Source organism: Antechinus flavipes, chromosome 4 (genome assembly GCF_016432865.1).
Source record: "Antechinus flavipes isolate AdamAnt ecotype Samford, QLD, Australia chromosome 4, AdamAnt_v2, whole genome shotgun sequence".
NCBI lineage: Eukaryota > Metazoa > Chordata > Mammalia > Dasyuromorphia > Dasyuridae > Antechinus > Antechinus flavipes.
The window spans coordinates 79,469,831-79,495,631 of record NC_067401.1 but is presented as its reverse complement, the minus strand read 5'-3'; the positions used below and the strand labels follow the sequence as shown (position 1 = coordinate 79,495,631).

General features: G+C 33.2%; 1 protein-coding gene across 1 annotated transcript in view; it reads right to left on the bottom strand.

Moving 5' to 3' along the window:
- Positions 1–25,801, bottom strand: part of DNAH14 (dynein axonemal heavy chain 14) — a 386,173-nt gene that overhangs the window by 119,303 nt on the left and 241,069 nt on the right. The window contains exons 46-53 of the mRNA XM_051996560.1: positions 25,116–25,224; positions 22,799–22,857; positions 20,371–20,564; positions 17,343–17,471; positions 14,065–14,205; positions 11,904–12,071; positions 6,898–7,068; positions 15–182 (exon numbers count right to left, since the gene is read on the bottom strand). Of these exons, the coding sequence (XP_051852520.1) occupies positions 15–182; positions 6,898–7,068; positions 11,904–12,071; positions 14,065–14,205; positions 17,343–17,471; positions 20,371–20,564; positions 22,799–22,857; positions 25,116–25,224 (1,139 nt within the window). The remainder of the gene's footprint in view (positions 1–14; positions 183–6,897; positions 7,069–11,903; positions 12,072–14,064; positions 14,206–17,342; positions 17,472–20,370; positions 20,565–22,798; positions 22,858–25,115; positions 25,225–25,801) is intronic.

Genomic DNA, 25,801 nt, shown 5'->3' with positions numbered 1-25,801 from the left:
TAACATTTCATTACCTCAAAACCACTTGAGCCCAATGATAACTGGAATTCAGAAAGTACGTCTGCAAGTTTTTTGTAGTTATTACAGTTCTGATAGATCCTTCTTTTGTGAGGTTTGTTTACATCCAAAAAATCCACAAAAATAGGTAAATCATCCATTATTTTGTCTCTGTGCCATACAAGCTTTGGAAAGAAAATTAATTTAAAAAAACTTTCAAATTACTAGAATTTTTTCTTTTTTTGTAATTTCACATCTACCTATGCTTTATTTCTTTTTTAAAACATTAATTTAATGCAAATTGTTTGTGAATCATATCGAGAGAGAAAAATCAGAATAAAAGGGAAAAACCATGGGAGAGAAAAAACACACAGAAAAAAGAAGTGAATATAGTATGTATTGCTTTACATTCAAACTCCCTACTTCTTTTTCTGGATACAGATGGCATTTTCCCAATCCCAAAGTCTTTTGGGATTGCTTTGAATCACTGAACCACTGAGAAGAAACAAGTCTTTCAGAGTTAATCATCACACATTCTTGCTGTTATTGTGAACAATGTATTCCTGGTTCTGCTTGTTTTGCTCAGCATCAGTTCATGTAAATCTTTCTAGGTCTTTCTAAAATCAGCTTGTTCATCATTTTTTCTAGAAGAATAATATTCCATTACCTTCATATACCAAGCTTATTCAGCTATTTCCCAATTGCCCAATGGCATCTACTCATTTTCCGATTCTTTGTTACCACAAACATTTTTGCACATGTGAGTCCTTCCCCCTCCTTTATTATTTCCTTGGGATACAGACCCAGTAATGGCACTGCTGGGTCAAAAGGAATGCACAGTTTGATAGCTTCTAAATTGTTGTCCATGATCTAGAATGGTTGAATCATTTCATAGATCCACTAATGCATTAGTGTTCCAGTTTTCTCATATCCCCTCCAACATTTGTCATTATCTTTTCTTGTCATTTTAGCCAATCTGAGAGGTGTGAAGTGGTACCTCCGAATTGTTTTAATTTGCATTTCTCTAGCCAATAGTGATGTAGAGCAGTTTTTCATATGACTAAAACTGGCTTTAATTTTGTCATCTGAAAGTTGTCTGTTCATATACATTGACTCTTTATCAGTTGGGAAATGATTATATATTTTAGAAATGAGACCTTTATCAGAAACACTGGCTGTAAAGATTTTTTCCCAGAGTTGTATTTCCCTTTTAATTTTATTTCTGCTGGTTTTATTTGTGCAAATCCTTTTTAATTTAATGTAATCAGAGTTGTCCACTTTGCCTTTCATAATGTTCTCTATTTCTTCTTTGGTCATAAATTCCTCCCTTTTCCAAAGATCTGATAGGTAAATTATCCCTTGCTCCTAATTTGTTTATGGTATCATCCTTTATGCCCAAATCATGTATCCATTTTGGCCTTAATTTGGTATATGTATGAGATATAGGCATATGCCAAGTTTCTGACATATTTTCCAGTTTTTCAGCAATTTTTGTCAAATAGTAAGTTCTTATTTCAGAAGTTGGAGTCTGATGGTTTATCAAATAATAGATTACTGTAGGCCTTGATTATTGTGTCATGTATCTCTAATCTATTCCATTGATCTACCAGTCTATTTCTTAGCCAGTACCAAATGGTTTTGATGAGTATTGCTCTGTATAGTTTTAGGTTAGGCACTGCTAGGCCACCATCCTTCATATTTATTTTCAGTAATTCTCTTGATATTCTTGAACTTTTGTTCTTCCAGATGAATTTTATTATTTTTTCTAGTTTGATAAAACAATTTTTTTGGGCAGTTTGATTGGTATGGCACTAAATAGATAGATCAATTTAGGCAGAATTGTCATTTTTATTATTTTAGCTTAGCCTATTCATGAGCAATTAATATTTGTCCAGTTGTTTAGATCTAATTTTATTTGTATGTGAAATGTATTGTAATTGTACTCATATAGTTTTTGGATTTGTCTTGGCAAGTAGACACCCAAATATTTTATTTTGTCTAAAGTTATTTGAAATGGAATTTATCTTTCTATCTCTTGCTAATGGGCTTTGTCAGTGATATATAAAAATGATGATTATTTATGTGGTTTTATTTTATATCTTGAAACTTTGCTAAACTATGAACTGTTTCCAGCAAGTTTTTGGATTATTTTCTAGGTTTTTCTAAGTATATCATATTATTTGTAAAGAGAGATAGTTTTATTTCCTCATTTCCTATTCTAATTCCTTTAATTTCTTTTTATTTTCTTAGTCCAAAGCCAACACTTCCAGTATAATGTTGAATAATAGTGGTGATAATGGGCATCCTTGTTTCACCCCTATCTTATTAGGAATACATCCAGCTTCTCTCCATTACAACTAATGCTTGATGTTGGTTTTAAATAGGTACCACTTATTATTTAAAGGAAAGTTCCCATTATTCTTATGCTCTCTAGTGTTTTTAATAGTAATGGGTGTTAATTTTTTTTTTTTGTCAAAAGCTTTTTCTGCACCTATTGAGATTATCATATGACTTCTATTAGTTTTGCTATTGATATGGTCAATTACGGTAATATTTTTTCTGATATTGAACCAGCCCAGCATTTCTGGTATAAATTCCACTTGGTCATAGTATATTATCCTGCTGATAAATTGCTGTAATCTCTTTACTAATATTTTATTTAAAAATTTTACATCAATATTCGTTAGAGAGATTGGGCTATAATTTTCTTTCTCTGTTTTGGCTCTTCTTGGTTTAGGTATTACTACCATATTTGTGTCATAGAAGGAATTTGGCAAGACTCCTTCTTTAGCTATTTTTGCAAATAGTTTCAATAGTATTGTAATGAAATGTTCTTTAACTGTTTGGTAGAATTTACCAAATAGATGTGCATCCATCTGGTTTTGGAGATTTTTTTTTTAATTAGGGACTTCATTAATGGCTTGTTCAATTTCTTTTTCTAAGATGGGACTATTTAAGTAATTTATTTCCTCTTCTGTTAATCTGAGCAATTTATATTTTTTGTAAATATTTATCCATTTCAATTAGATTCTTATATTTGCTGCCATAGTGTTGGGCAAAATAGATCCTAATTATTGCTTTAATTTCTATTTCATTGGTGGTAAGTTGATCCTTTTTATTTTTGATGCTGATGATCTGCTTTTTTTTCTTTCTTTTTTCTAATCAAATTAACCAAAAGTTTATCTATTTTGTTGTTTTCATAAAACCAACTCTTAGTTTTATTAATTAGTTTAATAGTTTTCTTTTTTTCAGTTTTATTAATCTTTTTTTTGAGTTTCAGAATTTCTGATTTGACATTTAATTGGGGTTTTTTAATTTGCTCTTTTTCTAGCTTTTTTAGTTACATGCCCAATTGATTGCTTCTTTCTCTATTTTATTTATGTAACTATTTAGAGATATAAATTTTCTCCTAAGAACTGCTTTGGCTGCATCTCATAGGTTTTGGTATGTTGTCTCATTTTGTCATTCTCTTGGATGAAATTATGGATTGTTTCTGTTATTTGTTGTTTGACCCATTCATTTTTAAAAATTAGATTATTTAATTTCTAGTTGGTTTTTAGTCTATCTTTCCCTGACTCTTTATTGCATTGTGGTCTCAAAAGGAAGCATTTACTATTTTTGCTTTTCTGCATTTGATTGTGAGATTTTTATGCCCTAATACATGATCAGTTTTTGTGAGGTGCCATGTACTGCAGAGAAAAAGATGTAATTCTTTCTATATCTACTCAATTTTCTCCAGAGATATAATATTTCTAGGTTTTCTAGGATCCTATTAACTTTCTAGTTTCTTTCTAGTTTCCTTCTGTGGGTAGATTTGTCAAATTGTGAGAGAGAAACTTGAGGCCCCCACAGTGGATTAAAAAACAGAATCCTACAATATGTTGAATACAAGAAACACAGTTGACACACATTAATCCACTCTGCTATTCAGTTCTGTTTTATGGGAGAATTCATCCCATTCCCATTCATAGTTTGATTATAAGCTCTGTATTTCCCTCCATCTTATTTTTTCCTCCATATATCCTTTTCCATCCTGTTCTTAGTATTTTTTTTTATTGACCTACTTCACCCATTACTTTATCTTCTATCACCCTCCCACCTTCTCTTACCTTTTTTCCCTAGTGTCTCCCTTCAATCCAGCCCCTCTCCTTTCTTTCCTTTTTCTCCTCCTACTTCTTTATAGCATTAGATAAATTTCTATACCCAACTGAATGATTAAGTTTTAGAGTCAAAATTTTGCTCAGGTCTTTTATGAGTACTTCTAAGAAGCATCTTTTGGCTTGTGGCCAATTCATATCACTCTTTCTTCTGTAGACATTTTGTCCTTGTCTGATGATGTTTTGGCCTTCCTTGTCTTTATAGTAGCTTTCTATGGTCAAGGTCCTTTTCTGTTTTGTTGTGCATTTTCTTTTGATATTTCCTCTTTTAAAAAAATTATGGCTGAGCTCTGCTTCTGGAGTAAAGAGGATGCTGATCCAAGTTTCCTATGCAGCTCTGAGCTTTGGCTTTCAATTCAAATTATTAAAAATAAATAATAAGATAATAAAACATAGGGACCTCTTGTGTTTGCAGAGGATAGCTTTGCCTGCTCTTTTAAGGAAACAGCTTAGTTTCCCAAAGTTTGCCTTCTGAGCTGGAACTGGAAGCTGCTCCATTGATCTATTCCTCTACTGAACCAGGACTAAAGGTCTTAGTTGCTGATTTGCTGTGATTAAGACCCTCTTACCAGCTTTCCCAGAATATGTTTGAGCTGAGATGAATTTACCTTAGTGAGACTGACTTTTCTTGAAGTTTTTCCAGTTTTTTTTGAACTAGAAAATGATTTCTTTCTATCAGACTCTATTCAGAGGCTTAGTTTCATGTGATTTTTGAGGGAAACTGGGAGAATTTGAGCAGCTTCCTGGCTTCACTCTGCCATTTTAGCTCCACCCCTGGAAGTATCTCCCCTCCCCCAAATTTTAAAGGAAAAAATGACATTTAGTAGCATTCTGAAAACTCTGTAGTATTTCTTTCATTTATATTATTGGTCTGAGTAAAGTTCCAGATAAGTAAGTAGAATCCATTTTCATACCTCCTCTCAAGGATTTCTCATGCTTATACCCTTATCAGTCTCATAATAATAATTTACTTTGTAGTGACATCTTTCATTTCTCTTTAAGAATCTTCCTCAAGGTAATTTCCACCCCAGGAACTCTGCTTTATTTCTAAACTGTGCTTTGCCCACTGTGCTAAACTATGCTCAGCCATTGAGGATACCATTAGCTTAGTTTTACAACTACAGAGACATCATCTTGATTTATTATTTTTTTATCCCTCATAATATATCTATTACCAAGTCTTATTAGTCCCATCTCTGATATAATTATTATATCTGTCTTGTGGAGAAAAAGATAGAGGAACTTTTTATATCTTCTCTAATCATGAGCAATTACATTTTAGAATTAGCTTCCAGTTCAATGTAAATTGAACTACTTATCTTTATACTACTTTGCTGGTGAGTTTTCCTTCCCTTTCCCCTTTTTTTTGTCTTTCAATATCAAATTATCATCCTCACTGAAATCTTTATCATTGTGAAGAATAAAGCTCTAAATAATTATTGGTGGTCCTATCACTTCTCTCAGCTTCCTCATCTGTAAAATGAGAGGGTTGGATTTGATGGCATTCAGGATCTCTTTTAGATCTAACTCTATGATGTTATGACTTGTGGCCTCTTTGTAAAGAGCACTGTAACTCTGTATTTAATAACAATTTCAGATACAGCAGTAATTACCCTTTGCTTTTTTTAACTACCACTTTGATTCCCAATCTCACTGACAAATCAGATCTCTGGAGAGTGGCTACTATGCTACTCTGGGGTGAAAAGAATTAGTTCCAAAAAGTTGGAGGGCAGTTTTTTAATACTACAACTCATAAGCCTCTCCCAGTATGTCTCTTTTTTTACTTATCAACTGATATCAACTCATTAGCCAGATTTAATTAATTTTTAGAAAGGAGAATCTGCTGTGGTGGTATTATAAGAACAATTGGTATGTAAACATTTCTGCTTCCTTCAAAAGTCCATGATACACTCTCTCACAAGAACATACAGAGTCCAGGAGAAAGTGGGTTAGGGTATAGAACAGATGTACAAACACGATAACAGCTCCCATGGTGAAACTTTTCTGTTGAATTCCTTGTACAGTCTTGAAGCTTATTTTTCTATGTCTAGTTTGTCCTTGGCTTGTTTGATAGACACTCTGATATATTCATTGCTATTCTGGCAGCAATGAGAAGATGCAGACAAAAAGGTCCAATTGCTCTGGATCCCAAAGTCCTCCTCTGGTCCAGCTCTTTTTTATCCATCATACCAAGAAAAAGACATAAACTAAAATCTTTTCAGCTATCAGTAGATAAAATGCTTCTTTCCTTTGGTCATCCCACTAAGGGAAGAGGAAAAACCAAAAACTTCAGATATTTGTAGAAAAACTCTTCCTCCTTTTCTTTGATGGAGAAAAAAAAAGTTTTTTTCTCTTTCTTAGTAGGGATCAGAGGGTTATCCCCTATGGTTTATACATGCATAGGAAGCTTGTCTCCCTCTTGAGAGATAATAGCTTCATTTAAAAATTTAAAATATGTCTAATGGTACTGGTGGGAAGGGTGTTTTCTAGAAGTTCAACAAGAATCTCAGATGAAGGAGGGAATTTAATCTGAAATCTATTTGAGTCCAGAGACTGTTGCTTTTTTGTAATATCTTTAGGGAGACTCTTCAGTGATTTTTCAAGTGATATTTACACTTAATCTAAAAGCAATTTTAATAATTACACTTAAGATAACAAACTTCAGGTATCTTTCTGAAAACATCATTCTTTTCCCCAAGGTTCTTAATGAAAGAATAACATTTAAAAACATGAATACATTTACCTCAAAATAGATTTCTAATTCAGTTGAAAGAAGCTGGAAAAAATATATTCTTTCCTCAGAATTAATTAAGCGATCATGAAATACTCGAGTTGCTTCATGTATAAAGAACAAGGCAAGAGTTTCTTTAGACACAATAACTGACTTGTTAGCTTGTAATAATCCACTGAGTAGCTGTTAGGAATATCAAGTTAAAATTTTCAAAAATCATTGAATTATTTTAAAAATATTGCAAAATATCAAATAACCAAATTGCTAAAAACCTCAGCATTACAATTAAGAAAAGTGTATATTTTAAAAATCATTGTCCATTTCTACAAATTATGATCTACATGTACAGTAAAATGGATGGGACAAGGAGAGGATGAAACAAAGAATAGCTACTGAAGGGAAACTTATGATCCAAAGTTAAGTTTCTTTGCATTGGTTGTTTTTTTTTTTTAATTTTTATTTTCCCCAGTTACATGTAAAAACATTTTTTTTTGGTTATACATGTACTTTTAGTTTTTTATATATTTTCTTATGAAGCATGTTGGGAGAGAAAAATCAGAACAAAAGGAAATCAAGAGAAAAAAAAAACAGATGGAAAAGAAAAAAGTGAGCACAGTATGGGTTGATTTACATTCAGTTTCCATAGTTCTCTCTCTTGGTATGGATGACATTTTCCATTCAAAATTTATTGGGACTGCCTAGGAACACTGAACCACTGAGAAGTTGTTGCTGTGTACAATGTTTTCTTGGTTTGCTTGTTTCACTCAGTATCAGTTCATGTAAGTCTTTCTAGACCCTTCTAAAATTCATTTTTTATAGAACTGCTTCTCATTTTTTATAGAACAGTTATATCCCATTACTTTCATATACCATAACTTATTCAGCTATCCCCCAATTCATGGGCATTTACTCACTTTCTGATTCTTTGTCACCAGAAAAAGAGCTACTACCAACATTTTTGTACATGTGGGTCTTTTGTCCTCTTTTTCTGATTTCTTTGAAACACTGACCCAGTAATGGCACTGTTGGAACAGAGGGTATGTGCAATTTTATAGCCTTTTTGTCATAGTTCCAAATTGCTATCCAGAATAGTTGGATCATTTCACAATTCCATCAATAATGAATTAGTGTCCCAACTTTTCCACATCCCCTTCAATATTTATCATTATCTTTTCCTGTCATCTTAGCCAATCTGAGAGATGTGAGGGGGTATCTCAGAGTTGGTTTAGTTTGTTAGTCACTAATTAGTTAGTGACTAATTAATTAGTTAATCGCTAATCAATAGTGATTTAGAGAATTTTTTTCATATAACTTTAGATGGCATTAATTTCATTGTCTGAAAATTGTCTCTTCACATCTCTTTACCATTTATCAACTGGGGAGTTTCTTTGCATTAGGAAAATTATTTTGCTGTCTCTATGAAAGATGTATTGTCTAGGAGAAAGAATGGGAGACAGAGAAACAGAATAAGAATCTATTAAAATAGTCTTAGGCAACTAAGTAGCATAATAAATAAAACATAGGAGGATCTGAGTTAAAATCTGGCCTCAGATTCATAGTTGTGTGATCCTGGACAAGTCCCCAAACTTTGCCTCAGTTTTTCCATTTGTAAAATGAGGTGGACAAGGAAATGGCAAACGACTCCAGTATCTCTTCCAAGTCCCCAAATGGGGTCATGAAAAGTATGACATGATTAAAAAAACTGAACACAATACATAGATTACAGTGTTGTAGGGGTAGATTCAACATTGACTTAATGACTGGGTCCCCAAAGTGATCTTGAAGGGATCACTATAACGTGGATGGGAGTCTCTAGTGAAGTGTCTCAAGGATTTGTGGCTGGCATTGTTCTGTTAAACATTTTTAGTAGTTACTTGGATAAAAGCATAGATGATATGCTTATGAGATGCACTATCAACCCAAAGTAGGAGAGAAAGCTAATCTATGGAATGATAGAGCAAAGATCCAAACATATCTGAACAAGCTAGAACACTACACAGAATCTGTAATGCTTAGTAAGGAAAAATGTAAAATCTTATCCCAGGGACAGCAATCAATTGAAGTTGAGTCTATAAAGATGAGAATTCCATTATTCCATCTCCCAGTCAGGACACATCTTCAGGATCATGTACATTTATGTGCACTGGATTTTAGGAAGAATAATGAGAAACTGAAATGCTTTCAGAAGTGTATGATTAAGATGATGAGGGGATTGGAGAACACTAGTATTGCTTGAAGAAATTTGGGAACATTTAACCTGGAAGAAAAGACTTAGCTAGGACTTGGTAGCTGTCTTCAAATAGTAGTAGTACATTTATTCTTCCCCTACTCCCCCCCCCCCCAAACCTTTATCTCCAACTACAGAAACTGGAATAATAGGCAGATATTGGAGAAAGGCAGATTTTGGTTCTGTATAAAGGAAAATTTCCTAAATATTAAAGCTTCCCCAAAGTGGGCAGCTAAGCCAGGACAGAGTGCCAGATCTGGAGTCAGAAGAATCTGTGTTCAAATCTGGCTTCAGACATTTACTAGCTGTGTGACCCTGGGATAGTCATTTAACCCCGTTTGCCTTAGTTTCCTCATCTGTCAAATGAGCTGAAGAAAGAAACAACAACTCCTTCCAGTATCTTTGCCAAGAAAGTCCCAAATGGGGTCACAAGGATTCAGACAATACTAATCAATGAAATAACAAAATCAAAAAGTGGAGTGGGTTGACTTGGGAATAAATGGATTCCTCAGGGCTTTAAACATAAACAAGATGACCATTTTTGCAGAGATTCCATAAAAAATTGTGAAATTAGAACAAATAGGACAGGGTAACTGAAGATAAGGGGAGAATGAGGAAGAAGGAAGACTTTAAAAATTTCCAAGGTTTTGCGTCTAAGTGACTGGAAGGATGATAGTGAAATTAGAAATAACAGGGATATTGAGAGGAAGAGTAGATTTTTTGGGAGAAAGATGATGAATGTTTCTGGGGTCTGAGTTAGCCATGGTTATCCAAATGGAAATCAGAGATCACAGATGTCAAAGGCACAGTAGAATGTGGAGCCAGATCAGCAGTTCAGGGATGTTACATATAGAGATTCAGAAGTCATTTGCATAGAAGAATTAAGTAAAGCCATGGAAGTTAATGAGATCATCCCATCCTCTAATTTCATAGATGAGGAAAGTGGGTCTTACAAAGTAGAAAGCATTTGCTAGTAGTATTAGATATTTAGCCCCTGATTAGGAGGACCTGAGTTAGGAGGTTCTGACTAACACACCAGACTCTCTGATCATGAGTAAGTCACTTAATTTGGCAATACTATAGTCAACTCTTGGAGACCAAGTTGAAGGATGGTAGCTGCTTTGGTAGAGAGACTTCTTTAATGTGAATTCCCAAAACTAATGAAATCACTAGTCTGGTCCAAAACAAAGCAAAGCAAAGCAAAACGAAACAATAGAGCTTATAAGTGGAAGAACTGTTATTGTGTCCCATGGTTACCGCTCTGTCCACTACTCTTGTTATTCAGTCATTTTTCAGTTGTGTCCTGAACATATCTAAACAAGATAGAACAGTAGATTGATTCTGTAATGTTGAGTATAATAAGGATAAATGTAAAATCTTATCCCAAGGATAGTAATCAGTTGAATTTGAGTCTATAAAGGTGAGAATCCCACTGCTCCATTCTCCTGGTCAGGATATGGGGTTTTCTTGGCAAAGAAGTTGTGGTTTACCATTTCCTTCTCCACTTCATTTTACAGATGAGGACAGGGTTAAATGACTTTTCTAGGGTCACATAGATAGCAAGTGTCTGAGATTGAATTTGAACTCAGGTCTTCCTGGAATAACTGAATTCTATCCACTGAGCCCTTTTAGTACCCTACACTACTACTAATTTGCATTTTAATTGTATTATTTACATTAAGGCAAAATATATCCATATCAAGAAAAAAAGTTATCATAATTATCAATACTATTTCTTTTGGTTTCCATTAAAATTCTCCTTTGATGCTCACCATCGTTTTTGGGGAGAGGTGGTTAGTTTCTCCAAGACCAAGTGAGTAGTCCTAGCAGAGTGAAAAGACTTTATTCTCTAAGGATTAGTCTGGTTAAGTTCAGAGAGAGTCTCATGACCAGATTAATTGAAAGGAAATGGATTGTTCAGTAATGGCAAGTTTGACTATCTACTAAGAAGTTGCACAGGATCAAAGATTTAGAGCTAGAAGGGAGTCTACAGGTCATCAAGTTCAACCATGTTATTTTATACATGGGGAAACTAGAGTTAAGAGAAGGAAGATTAAATGACTTGTCTGGGATCACCCAGGTAATAAGATCAGATCTACTTTAGTGAAGGGACAGCTCACATCAAGACAATCTGAAAGTTCTGTTTAATTATGCTTATAGTCCTGAGCAAGACTGAAAGCATTTTGATGACATGATTTTATATATCATCGCCTTGTGTGAAATATAAGACTCGAAAGTTCAAAACTACTTTTACAATGCAAATACACTTGGTGCCATACTCATGACCTGGCAATAGTATAGAGAAAGTCACAAAAAAGACATTTGCTAATTCCTTCTTTGCCTCAGAGATGAGATTTCCCCCCCAATAAATTCCAGTGCTTTAGTGCATCTAACCAATTCTCAAATCATCACCAAAAAACCATATAGAACAAACAGAAATCTGTGCTGAGAGAAATAGGCATAAATAATCAAAGTCCAAAAATGCTACCTAGAACTCATTTTAATAATTAATTTCAGCTTTCATGTAATATCAAAGATGATAAGTGACAACACTGATCGATTTGAATTTTACTTCATTCTCTTTATGTTGTGCATCCTTCAATAGAAGCCCTAACATAGAATGAATGAGAAAATAAGCAAGACAAAATAGGATTATATCTTGATTTTTGCTATAGTGCTGGCTGACAACAATCCAAAGGACAAATATATAAGCCACATTTAATGAGCAAAATTATATTTTCTATAAGTAAAAATATTTTAATGCTAATATAGAATGAAATTTGACACAAACCTTAAATAGATCTCGAAGACTAAATATGTAGTGACACTTAGCTGGGGTCGGTAACAGGTTGTGACATACATGATAGTATATAGAGAGGGAGAGTTCTGCCAGTTGTTGCTTGCACTTCTGAACATCAGAGAGGAAGGCATTGCTATGCATGTGGATTCCCAGATGAACCTAAAAAAAGTTGTGAATAATATTTTAAAATATTTAAGTATTCCTTAGTTAGGGTTCCTACAGATTTGTGCATTATGACAGTAACAAGAAGTTTAAATCTATTAAAATGCTAATAGCCATCATATAACAGATAAACAGGACTATCATTATGGCTTGTCCAAGCTTCAGGGAGTGGATGTATGCTGCTTGGTGTCGGTGATGACTTAGTGTTCAGGCTTCTTATTGTCTTCCATCTGAGTAGAGTTTCCAAGAGTTTGTTAGGAAAGGAGGAGAAAGCAACAAGGGACTTTCGTTGAGGACAGCTGATGTCAGCTAGGATATTGGTATGGCCAGCTGCTATGCCCTCTGAATTCCTTGAAGTGATGAAGTTACAAAATAAGTATGAAATCTTAGGATTTTCAATGTAACTTAATGATCAACTTGGATTCTTAAAAAGCCTTCTCTAAAGGTTTATCAGATGGCTAGCAAAATACCAGGCTTCTTGGAAAGGTCAATTTTATTGGCAAGGACTCTTGAAGGTCTGGGGATATACATAAGGCATTTTCCAGAAAACAGTTTTATATTGTTTCAACAACGTGCATGAAATGTCTTTCTGACCCATTAGTTCCCCAGTATATCAATGGAAAATAAAAGGTAATGCAACTAGTTCCTCAATCTTAGTTAATATTTAGATTCTCTTTCTTATAAATGAAGTATTTTTAAAGCTATCTATAGTCATATGAAAAAAAAGGCTTTAAATCACTACTGATTAGAGAAATGCAAATTAAAATAATTCACCTTTTTCAGATTGGCTGTGACAAAAAAAAAAGGAAAATGATCAATTTTGAAGGGGATGTGGGAAAACTGGAACATTAATGTATTGTTAATAGAGTTGTGAACTAATGGAACAATTTGTAACTATGCCAAAAACTATACCCGTGGCAAATTGTGCATACCATTTGATCGAGCAATACCCATATCCAAAAGAGCTTTTTTTAAGAATGAAAAAAGGCTAGTATTACAAAAAATTTTTGCAGCAGCTTTTTTTGTGGTGGTGAAGAATAGGAAATTGAGGGGATGCCTATCAATTGGGGAATGACTAAACAAGTGGTAGTATATATTATAATAAAATATTATTTACTATAAAAGTGATAAGCAGGATGGTTTCAAAAACCCCTGGAGAAATTAACATGAAATGTTACAAAGTGATTTGAGCAGAACCAGAAGAACACTTTACATAGTATGATGAAGAACTTTGAATGACTTAGCTATTCTCAATATAAAGATCCAAGACAATTCCAAAGGACTCATGATAAAAAATGTTATCTGCTTCCAGAGAAAGAACTGATGTTGTTTGAATACTGATTGAAGCATACTATTTTTCATTTTTTTCTATTTGTTCAAGTATTCTTGCACAAAATGACTAATATGGAACTATTTACATGGTTGCACAAGTATAACTATATCAGATTGGCTACTCTCCCAGGGAGGTGAGAGAAAAAGGAGGACAGAAGGGAAGGATAGGATTTAAAACTCAAAACTTAAAAAAAAAGTTAAAATTCATTTTTACATGTAGTTGGGGAAAAATAAAATATTATATTACCTAAAAATAAATGAAGTTAAGGAGAGATAAAAATAACAAAACAGGCAACATAAAGGAGAAAATTAAATAATAACATATATTCATGGGATTTTAGTTTTAAAGCTCTTTCTTCAAGATAACCTTCTGAAGTAGTCGGTGCAAGAATTATTATCTCCAATTTTAAAAAACTGAGGTTCAGAAAAGGTTAAGTGACTTATTCAAGGTCATATAGCTAATTAACTGGAGTTTGAACCTAAATTTTCTGACTACATTTTCAACAAAAATTCAACACTTTCTATTCCAAGTATAGTGTCTCTCTCAGTAATCTCTGATGGTACCATTCTTTAAGAAGTTAGTAGTTTTAAACTTTCCATCCTTTTCCCTTTCTTCTTAGTCTATGAAAACCTAATACTTTCTAATTTCATTCATTACCTGAAGAATAGTATATAAGGCAAATTGTGGAGGATGAGGCATTACTAGTGTGAAAAAATGTTTGATGAGACGTGGACTGAGATCACTTTTCCCACCAGGTGGAATACCACAAGCTGCAACTAGAGAGACATCTTCAACATCCTGTGAGAAACAGAAAGAATGATGAACCAATTGTAATACAGTCAGTGAACTCTGAGCTTAGAAGATGGAATAGATCTATAAATGGGAGGATCAGAAAAGGATAAGAGACCTAATTTGGGAAGAGACTACCTTTTGTCTGACATCAGTGCACTGTGGATAGAATTATGGGTACATTAGAAACCCCAGCAAGTTTCCTTTAAGACATTATTTGGAGAAATGTTATTTATAAGATTGATTCCCTCTTTGTCTGTCTTTCTCATAATATCCTAATCTTAAAACTAGGCAGCTAATTTTAGTCAGTGAAAATCTATTAAGAACATATTAAATGTTAGATTCTGAGAATACAAATATAGATATACTATAGATTCTGACTACTTTCTGGGTATTTACAGTTAAATGGTGGGGATAGACAAATAACTTCATTACAAGTTAAAGTGAAATTCCTTAAGGAAGGTGCCCAAATATTGTGAGAAATCTCAGGAGAGATTTAGAAATGAAGATAGAAAAAAAAAGTGGGCCATTAAGAAAGGCTTCATGGAGAGCATAATAAATTTCTTTTTCTTTGATTCCATACTTATTAAACTGCCACACTTTGGTTTTTCTAAGTGCACTTCTCCACAGAGAAAAGAATTTTCTATTTCACTTGGAAATTACATTTGTTTGTACATATAAAAACTATAAGATTCTATTCTTACTTATTATACAAATTTCAATTATAAGTGATAAATTATCATTCTGATGTAAATAAATCTCTAATAAATATGAGCAACAAGAATCACTCTTTCTAATGCCTGAAAATAAACTGCAGGCTACTCATGCCCAGCTCATGCTTCTGGTAGCCTAAAACTTTAATTTTTCCAGAACTGAAGCATCCCATTACTTGTAGCCATGTTGCCCCATTGGATGATGAAGACATGGGCCTTTCTTTCAGAAAGTTTGATATAGTTTTCAATTTAACTCACCCTCATCCTATTTAATTAAGTTTGTTGTCTAGTCTATGTGAAAAATGACAACTGTCACAGTCTCTTAATGATATAGTTAGTTCCACTCCAAAATACTTCCATTTGGGGCTTGACATTTCAAATGCTTTACATTTCTTGGGGTGAAGACTAGATTAATGATGCACAAATATGAAACTTCTGAGTAATCTAGTAGTTTTTAGTCTCTTTCATTTTTCGATCCTGAATCTTATTTCTCAATAAGCTTTGGCTGTGTGAGCAGGGTCATGTTGTCAGTTGTCAGGATAAGACTTGAAGCTCAGTCTTCTTGATTTTAAACTACTTCTCTAACCATGCTGCCCTTTATTAAAGAAAAGAGTCCTCATAATAAGCATAAGAGACCACTGTGAAAATTATTGCTAATCTCTCTGTATTTGCTTTTTCAGAGTCATGTATTAAATCACACTTGACTTAAATTGGAATACTTTATCAAGGTCTTGACTGATCATTCCCATTCTTCTTTGTTTTGGGGCCTTTTGAATTATTATGCACCGCCAAATGCCAATGTCACTATACATTAGTAGGCTCAGCATGAGACATCTTCCACTCAAAACCTTTCCTGATCCCCCCAACTATAGATGCCCTTGTGTTCATTTGGGGCAGATTTTATGACTATTTATTCACTTCCATTTTAATATGAGCTCTTTGATATCAGGGACTATTAATATGTATTCCCAGGGCTCAACAGAGATCCTAGCATGTAAAAAGAATTTAATAAATGTTTGTTGATTGATACTTTGTATTTGGGCTTCTCAAAGAAAACAAAATTCTATAATCTATCAAACTGTTGCTTTTTTCCCCCTGAGGCACTTGGGATTAAGTGACTTGTCCAGGGTCTCGCAGCTAGGAAGTGTTAAGTGTCTGAGGCCAGATTTGAACTCAGGTATTCAGGGCTGGCGCTCTATCCACTACACCACCTAGCTGCCCTCAAAACTGCTGCTTTTAAGGGAGCATGTGACAAAGATTTGAGGAAGATTTGCCTTTGATAGTGAGAATTCTGAAATTTACACAGAGGACTTTGAAATGAAATAAATTTTACCAAAATTAAGTGCAGACATATATAAAACTGAGGATACAAGTAGTATTTGAATCTTATTTTTTACAAATAATTATGATGTTTAGAGATATTAAAAGTAATTTCACAGAGAGATGTCCATTTGGAAAGTTTTCATTTTGTAATATGGACTACTGAAAAGTGTAAGTTAAGAGACTTGAAAAGCAGCACACAAATTGATTTTCCCCCTTTTTTTTATTATAACTTTTTGACAGTACATATGCATGGATAATTATTTTTATAACATTATCCCTTGCACTCACTTCTTTTCTGACTTTTCCCTTACCTCCCTCCACCCCCTCCCCTAGATGGCAGGCAGTCTTATACATATTAAATATGTTATAGTACGTCCTAGATACAATATATGTGTGCAGAACCGAACAGTTCTCTTGTTGCACAGGAAGAATTGGATTCAGAAGGTAAAAATAACCTGAGAAGAAAAATAAAAATGTAAATCGTTCACACTCATTTCCCAGTGTTCCTTCTTTGGGTGTAGTTGCTTCAGTCCATCATTGATCAATTGGAACTGAGTTAGATCTTCTCTTTGTTGAAGATATCCACTTCCATCAGAATACATCCTCATAAATATTGTTATTGAAGTGTATAATGATCTCCTAGTTCTGCTCATTTCACTCACAAATTGATTTTTTAAAAAATCCATCATTCCATATTTTCTCACATGTTCCATATATATACAAAATAAATAATGCTTTAGACAAAAATTACCATTAATTAATTTAAATAGTAAAATAACCAATGTTATAGGAGTTGTGCAAATTCTAACTTGTTTACAACCTGTTTTCATTTAGTTTGTTATTTACTTTGAGATCCTAGAATAACAGAGTTGCTTAACTTGCAAAATTCATTGGCATGGCCAATCTTGAATCTTCAGATTTTCCTAAAAACAACATCCTCATCCCATAGGATATCCATACATCATTTAGATATTTAAACAGTTGATCTATTTAAAATCCTCACTTTACTAAAAAAAGTTACAAATACTTATTTGTATACAATACAAATATAAATACGTAAGTCATTGTTAACTATAATCTTTTATGGTAAACAAAACTAAAAAATAGTACCTTCCATTGAAGTTGTTCAGTATTATAAAATCCTCCTAAATCTAAAAATTGTCTGATCAATTCCAGGGGTGGTTGTGCTCCATACTTTTCTGGCACTGGTGAATTCAGATCGTCAATAAATACTATCGCCTTTGGGGAGAAAATTAAATAAATTTAATAATCATTAAATGCTTACTTTCACTAAAATTATTAAATAATTGTGACAATTAAATATATGATCATTACAAATAACACTTGGTTAGTTCATCAAAAATAAAACGTTCATTTGAATTCTCTGTACTTTCCTATAGAGAAAGAAGATGGCAACTAAGATTACTAGTTCTGAGAGAAATTATTATTTTTCTATTATATTTTTAACCAATTTAAAATTAGGATTTAAGGTTTTTTCCTCCTTATTTCCTCATTCAGGGTACAGTCTCTATAGGCAGGTCAGTCAGTCTCTGAAGGAACTTGATAACTGATGAGATTGCCTAAATTTTTATCAGACTTCATTAGACTGGAAGACCTAACTTTTGTTTAGAGTATAAATTAGATCTAATCTAGGCACATTCCAATGCTACAGCATTAAATCTATGTCCTTGTACTTCTCCACTGAGTTTAGGGTGACCCAGCTCCAGAAAAAGAAAACCAACCAGAGTGGTTTGGATAGAGATGTTTTCATTTGTCAAGATGCTGGATGCAGTTGAATCTCATGGTCAAACCATATTCTTAATAGGAGGAACTAAAGACTTTTAGTCTACCTCCTCATTAATTGTTCATCAATCAGGGTTGATTTTTATTTGTTAGGACCATCCCCTTTTCTAAAAATATTTAAGACATTTAGTATCTCCATTAGGTGTCTTTGGTTACAGAAAAACCATTAACTATCAATTTATTTTCAGCTAGCTTAATTAATAAATTGATTAGTAATTATCTTCAAAATGTCTCGAAGGCTTTTCATTTATCACAAGAAACAGATTTCTGTGGTTTGCATATTGATTTAGAAAATACAAATTCACATTATTTATGCTTTATTGCATTTTTATTTATCTTGTTAAATATTTCTCAATTAAAGTTTCATGTGTATCGGGACCACTCAAAAGTGTGAGGGGCCCATCCAGATGTGGGATATGGTGGATGCTGTGTTAGAGTTGAAATCAAAAAGAGCTGATTTCAGACCCTTTATTAGATGTGGAATCTTCAGGAAGCCCCTCTGAAACTTATTTTCTTCATCTGTAAAGTAAAAATAATAGCAACTACTTCACAGTATTGTTTTGGAGATCAAATGGAATAATATACGTGAAAAGCTTTGTAAACTTTAAAGCATATATATTAGCTATTATTATTATTAAAATACAACAGGTGAAGTTGGAATTTTGTAGAGAATGAGTGATAGAAAGCATTTTTTAAAATAGAAGCTCCATTCATGCTTTATTTAGGTGATTTGTGACCAAAAACATATAACTTAAGGTAGACTGTATTACTCATGGACAAAACTACTTGCTAGATATGGATCACCTTGCTATAAAGACATTAACCAGGAATTTGAGCATCCAATGGGAGGAAAATCAAATTTTTCTTTAAAATATTTCTGTAGTTCTTCATGTGAAAAGTGACACAAAAAAGCCTAACTTCCCCCTGCCCCCCTCAACTATACCTGTAATTTCAATGGGATAGGAAGCTTCCAGGTGAGGATATTTTTCTACCAATTCAGATCCACACTTTTTCTTCAACTTAAAACAGAAAGCATCATAGACTTATAGACAGAAAGATCTGGATTCAAGTCTTACTTGTGATCATAGATATGTTGATTATGGGTGAGAGGTCCACACTCTATATACACTGACATAATTTTTGTATGTATAACATACTGAGATTTGATTTCCTAGATTTTTAAACAATTTTGTAAAAACTCATTTTCCTTTTCCATTCTATCTCCAGAAATCGTAGTTGGTCTTAATTGTGCAATAATTTTGGTAGCAGCTGACTTTAGCTAGCACAGGAGGAGACTCATATCCCCAGTGGAGAGATTCAGTCACCTTATGGATCAAATATTTTTGGCTCTAAGCAAATTTAGTGTTTTTGCAAGTGATTTGGGTTTATTTAAAGGCAGAGGTCAGACAGACACACTTGAGGCTGTCCCAGTACATTGGTTGGCATTTTTAGTACCATCTGCTTAGAAAGCAGGAGTTTATCAAGTTATAGTAAGCCTACTTTTTACAATTTAGGGCAGGATCCAGGTATCATTAGTCTCTTTGTTTCTTATTACTGATCACATAAACAAGAGAAAAAAGGTGATTAAAAAAAAAGCATTAGCAGGAACAATTTTGTCATCTACTTTTAATTTCAGTCTTCCCTTCTATCATAGACTCTCACTTCAAATTTTTAAATTGTGTATTAGATATGGGGATTCTGAGTTATAATAATGATGTAATAAAAAAGAGCAGTTAGCATTTATATAGAAGTTTAAGATTTACAAAATATTTTTATACATATTATCTCATTTGAGGGTTAGCTAGATAGTGCAGTGGATAGAGTGCTGGGCCTAGAGTTAAGAAAACTCATTTTCTTTAGTTAAAATCCAGCCTTAGACACTTAATAGCCGTGTGATTTTGAGCAGGTCACTTAACTGTTTCAGTTTCCTCATCTGTCGAATGAACTGAAGAAGGAAAAGACGCACTTTCCAGTATTTTTGCCAAGAAAACCCCAAATGGGATTATGAAAGAACTGAACAGAACTGAAAAATACCTGAATAACAACAAAATTCTCATTTGATCTTTATAACAAGCCGAGAATGGAGGTGCTATTATTATTATTATCCTTATTTAAAAGATAAAGAATCCTGGTCACTAGGCCAGGATTGTTGTGGGAATAAAATTTAAATAATAATTGTAAATACACTTAGCACAGTAAAAGTGTGCCATAGTAAGTTCTCTCTAAATGTTATTTGTTATTACTGTTATTATTTTTAAAAAATGCAGAAGTACTAGTCCTTTAATAATATTGATATGATAATCAAATAAAGGAGGGAAGAGGGGGAAATTCTTACCTGGCTATTTTGTGGTGCTCCATAAACGTTTTTAGCTTTTCGTATCAATTTCTTAAGAATCAACTCCTGGGTTTTGGCAGCAGTTGTATTGGCACTAAATTTTATTGAGGATACAATAATGTATTTTTCAAGTTTAGCATGCATTTCTTCACTTTCTTCATCTTTAATCCAGTGATGATCTTCTCCCAGGAAAGCTAGACACAAATAAACATCGAATTCTGAGGAAATATCTTTGCTCTTCAGATAAAAACAGATTAAGTGCCTATTAAGCCAAATGCTGTGTTACATCAATAGCACACAGTCATGGCAATCACTGAGCTTAGAACATAGTTGGGGAAATTAGATGCAGATAAAAAGACTATGATAGAAAATGGTACATGATAAGTGCTTATGAGAGGTCCAAACAAATTTGTACATGAAATTTAAGTTAAAAAAATAATTTTGGATTGATAGGATTTATGGAGAAGATGATATTTGAACTTGGTCTTGAAGATTACAAGATTTCAACAGGTCAAGATGGAAATGGGTAGAAAGAAAAGCCAGAATCGGGAATGAACAAAAGCAGAATTGGGAATGAACAAAGGGAATTCACCAATTTGTCTAGAGGACAAAGTGAGAAAAGTAGAGTGTCTTAAGACTGCAAAAATGGTGAGGGGGAAAGCGTCAGGTTTGGTGGTTCCTGTGTAACAGAAGTTTGATTTTGTTAGCAACAGGGAGCCACCAAAAGACTTTGAGGAGAGGAATGACATCATCTGGCAGTGAAGTCAAGGATCTAATGGCAGAGAAGGATAGCTGAGGTAGGGAAATCCACTAGGACAGTTGCAATAGTTCAAGATGAGAGAATGAGGACTTAGGCAAGCATGGCAGTAGTGGATGACATCCACTACTGGGATGCGACAGTGGAAAAAATTGTGTAAAAGTGGTAGCATCCAACATCTACTTTGATATATAGAAGATGAAGGAAAGTCAAGAATGACTGACAGAACTCAATCATGGTTGTCTAGATCAGGGAAGAGGATCAGAAATCTTGAGGGTCTTGTTTTATAAGATTGAAATTTCTTTTACTGGGTAAGAGAGGCTATTCTTTGCTTCATTTCTTATTTAGCTTTAATCACTTGAATGGGTACAGCCTTAGTCAAACTGAGTCCTGGGAAAAACCTTTAGATGAAAGAAACAAAGTCTCCCATTGTATCTAGGACCATCCCCAGCCACCTGATCTATATTTGGACAGATGTCTCTGGATAGGAGGAGAAAGTGAGCCTGATGATTTTGCACAGTCCATCCTCACTTAAATTTAATTTACTTGTAGGTCCCTGATGTCATAGTTTTCTTTGAGAAAGAAGGATAAACAACAATAGATGACAACAATATATAAATTTTAATATGTAAATTTATAAACATATATAAATATGTGTATGTCTATAGACTTATATCCACATACTAACTCAATATATTTAATGTAATCTCTACTCAAGGTCCATTTTACTATCTTTAGCTTCCTATTATTTGTCTTACTAGTACCTTAAACTTAACATGTTAAGAACCAAATTCATAGTAGGCTTGCAGGAACATTGATCTAGATTGGGGAAGGAACCTCAAAAGCCAGTCTTGTCATTATGTAGAGAAGTAAACAAAGGTCTATGGAGGCCAAGTGATTTTTCCAAGGTCACATAGATACTAAGCAGGGGAAGTGGTAACTGGCCCCAAGCCCTTTGACTCAAGAAATAGTATTCTTTCCACTGTCTCTTGCTGCCAAGCTCTTCCCTCAACTTATCCCTCTTCCCAGCTTCTCATTTCTTTTAGGGAAGCCCAGGTTTACAACCACTTAGGCTCAAAATTTTGTAGTGATCTTTTTTGCTTCCCTCTTCCTCCAGTTATCATTGTCCCCAGAAAGAAGACCCAATTGACTGGCTTGCAGAGGTTGAGAGGGGAAAGAAGGTGCAATGAGGCTGGAAAGATAGGTTGGGACCAGGTTGTGAAGAGTTGTACAAAGAGAGCAGAATCAAAAGAACAATTTGTATAATAACAATAGGATAAAGACAAACAACTAAAAAGATAGGAACTGTGATGAATTATGAATAACTATAATTCCAGAGTACTCAAGGTGAAATATACTTTCCTCATATATTCATATGTGTGTGTATATATATACATATATATATATATACATAGACACGTACACACATATATGCCTCAATCTCTTGTGTGTGACATTAATATAATCACTTAAGACCATGAAAATTTTAATATCATCTGAAACCTTTAGTGACATAATAGTGTCTAATCATAATCAGTGACTAAAATAGAATCATTTGTTCTAAAACTCCTAAATTGTATGCCCCTAATGGTAAATGATTTGCACCTTGGTAGAATAGGAAGTGACTGCTATTGTTTATTTCATTGCATTTATCTCAGTTTCTACACATACCTAAATCTCTTGGTGTCTTAAAGCTGTCTGAAATTAACAAGGAGAGATTGTCTTGTAGGCTGTTAAAATAATAATAATAAAAAAAGGTCAGGATTAACTCATTTAAATTGCTTTGGGGGGAAGGGTGAACAGAGGGGATCTAAATCTGTCATTTCATCAATGTGAAAATGCCTAGCACTAGGAAGTTCCACAGACACAGATCAAAAATTAGTACATCTGAAATCATTAGTCCTTGTCAGTTATTTAATTCTACAGAAACAAGAGTATTGTGAGGCTCAAATAAGATAATTGGTATAAAACACCTTTCTTATCTTAAAGCATGAGATAAATGTCTGTAGTTATTACTATTATTAGCTTATAGTGACCTGGCTGGCAGTCTTTCCCCTGACCTTTTTAAAGCCGTTCTGCAGAGTTCAAGCAATTTTTATAGAGCAAAATTGAAGAATGCGGGGAAATGTTTAACAACCAGGTATTCCCCCCCAAAAAATATATGGAAGTCCATTTTAAAGTCTATTCTGCATCATCAACATTTTTTAAGTCTTAAAAAATCCATACAACATTAACTCAAGGTCTAATTTGTATTGATTGCTAACTTTTAAAAGTCAGGAATCATACTGAAAATTTAATAGCAATTCTTACTAAACACTTAGAACTGGTATTGGTACATTTCTGGAGGCAGTAAGGGACTTGATCATAGTTAGAGAGACAATGTTTATTAGACATGAAGGTGAACCTTGATTTTGTTGACTCCAAAGTTAGGAAATGTCACTTTGTTTTTCTATTTTAAAAATTATTTCTATTAATAAATGTGTAAAAAGATCTACCCAGATAATGAAAACAGGAGATATGATTTTGTTTCTAACTCATATTAGAGAATGGCATATATATATATTTTTACAATGATATAGTTAACATAATTCTCATTAGCAATGAAAGTTTCACTACTTGGTAATTTGTAATAATTTAGAAGTGTTATATATAATATACACAAATATATATATATTATATTTCCACAAATCCTCCATTTTGAAAAGATAATCAATAAAAAGTTTTCTCTTTCAAAGGTTGTTTATATTGTACTTTTTACATTCTTTAAAACCATAAAAATGCAAGTATGGCCAACACTATTATAGACAGATATCTAGGTAATGTATGTCTTAAGTAGGATGTCTTGATTATCTTTCATAATAGCAGTATACATCGTAGCTCAACTCATTAATGATTTTTTCCTTTGTGATTTGATTTGGATTTGGCTTCTGCCAAAGTCTTCCATTGGAAGAAAAGTTGGCTAATTTGCTCTCTATTTTTCTTTCTAAGAAAGAGAGAAGGGGGCCCTATCTCAGAAGATAAAATATGAGCTCTGGTTGCATTCTCTGCTGGAGGATGGACATGACCACCATTCATTTAAGATTTCAAATTCTGTGACAGAAAATGAGCTCCAATTACTCTGAAATGATGCTGTCAATTCCCCTATAGAGGGAAGCTATATGGGAGCAGTCAGCCAGCATTCCAAAGCAGAGACTCCTCTTATTTTAAAACAATTTAAGTCACATCTCTTTTCTGTTCAGTGTTGATTTTTTCCTCTTCCATTTGGGACACAGAAAGATGCTTTGGACATCTTTGTATTTCCTTATAACAACCCAGTCATTCCCAGTACACTAATTGAAGATTAATTTCAGAATATCCTTTCTAAGATTGTAAGGATATACCATATTTATCTTACAGATAGGATATTTGAAGCAAAGAGACAAAGCAACAGTTCCATGAATAGATCTTAGAGACGCAGAACTAGAAAGTTGGTTTTTCTCATCATCATCATTATTATTATTATCACAGGTTTTGTGTATTATGAATGCTTCTATGTTTATTTTTATTTAAACCAGTAAACCAATAAAATTTTTATTTAAAAAAATAAATTTTTATTTAAATTTTATATTAAATCAGTATGTACTGATTTTTGAACATACTACTTCATCTTGGTCAAGTCACAACTTTAGTGAGCATCAGTTTCTATTAAAGTTCTAAAATCCTATGATTCCTATCGATATCTAAATAAATATAAATGAAACTTAGAGATATACCTTGTTTTATGTAACATAATCTCTAAAAAGATGACTGTAAAATAAATTGTTATAAACAGAATATTATTCTAAATATATAAAAGAAGCTTATAATGTAAAGAGTCTGAAAACTGTGGGAAAAAATTAACTTTTTTTGGTTAATCTGGATTTTCACATACATATATATGAATTTTTTTGCAAGATAAGCAACGTTAAAGCTTAACATATACAACCTTGATTTTCTTCTTCTCTTATACAAAAAAACTTCTCCTAAAATAGTTCCATATTTTATCTGTAATTCCCCTGAGCCCTGAAGTCTATCAAGCATTTGGTTAATGACAGCAGACTTCCCAACGCCAGACTCTCCTAAAAGAAAAAAAAAAGAGTATGATAAATTAGTTTTTTTAACCTAAGAAAATGACCAAATAGATTTTTAGAAACTTTTTCATTATTTTAGCTTAATTTAATAATCAATGCTCAACACCCAGAATGATCTAATTTTATGCTGAAGGCAAGAATATAAAATTGGTTACTCCTCTTTTAATAGCATGGAAAGCTGGGGATAGTCAAGGTATCTTTTAGCTTTTTTTGTATCTCTTAACTCCATGTGAAGGACTTTCCTTGCTTTTATTATGGCCCTCTTCATATCTATTTTGTGATAGAATGATTAAGAAAGTTAAGATCAGAGGCTTACCATGAGACCTCAAAACTAATTGAACTGCTTATGAGTGAATAAGTGAGAATAAATTTTCATTTCAGATTAATTTGCCAGAATTTCCCAGATTCCTCAATTTTAGTGGATAAATCCGAAGCCACTTTTTTATCTTAAATAGAATAATTTAAATGTAAACATATAATAACACTTTTTGTGTATATTTCTTTCCACTTTTAAAAGTGATTTCCAAAATGATTTACAAAAATCAGCATTATAAGGAAGGAAGGA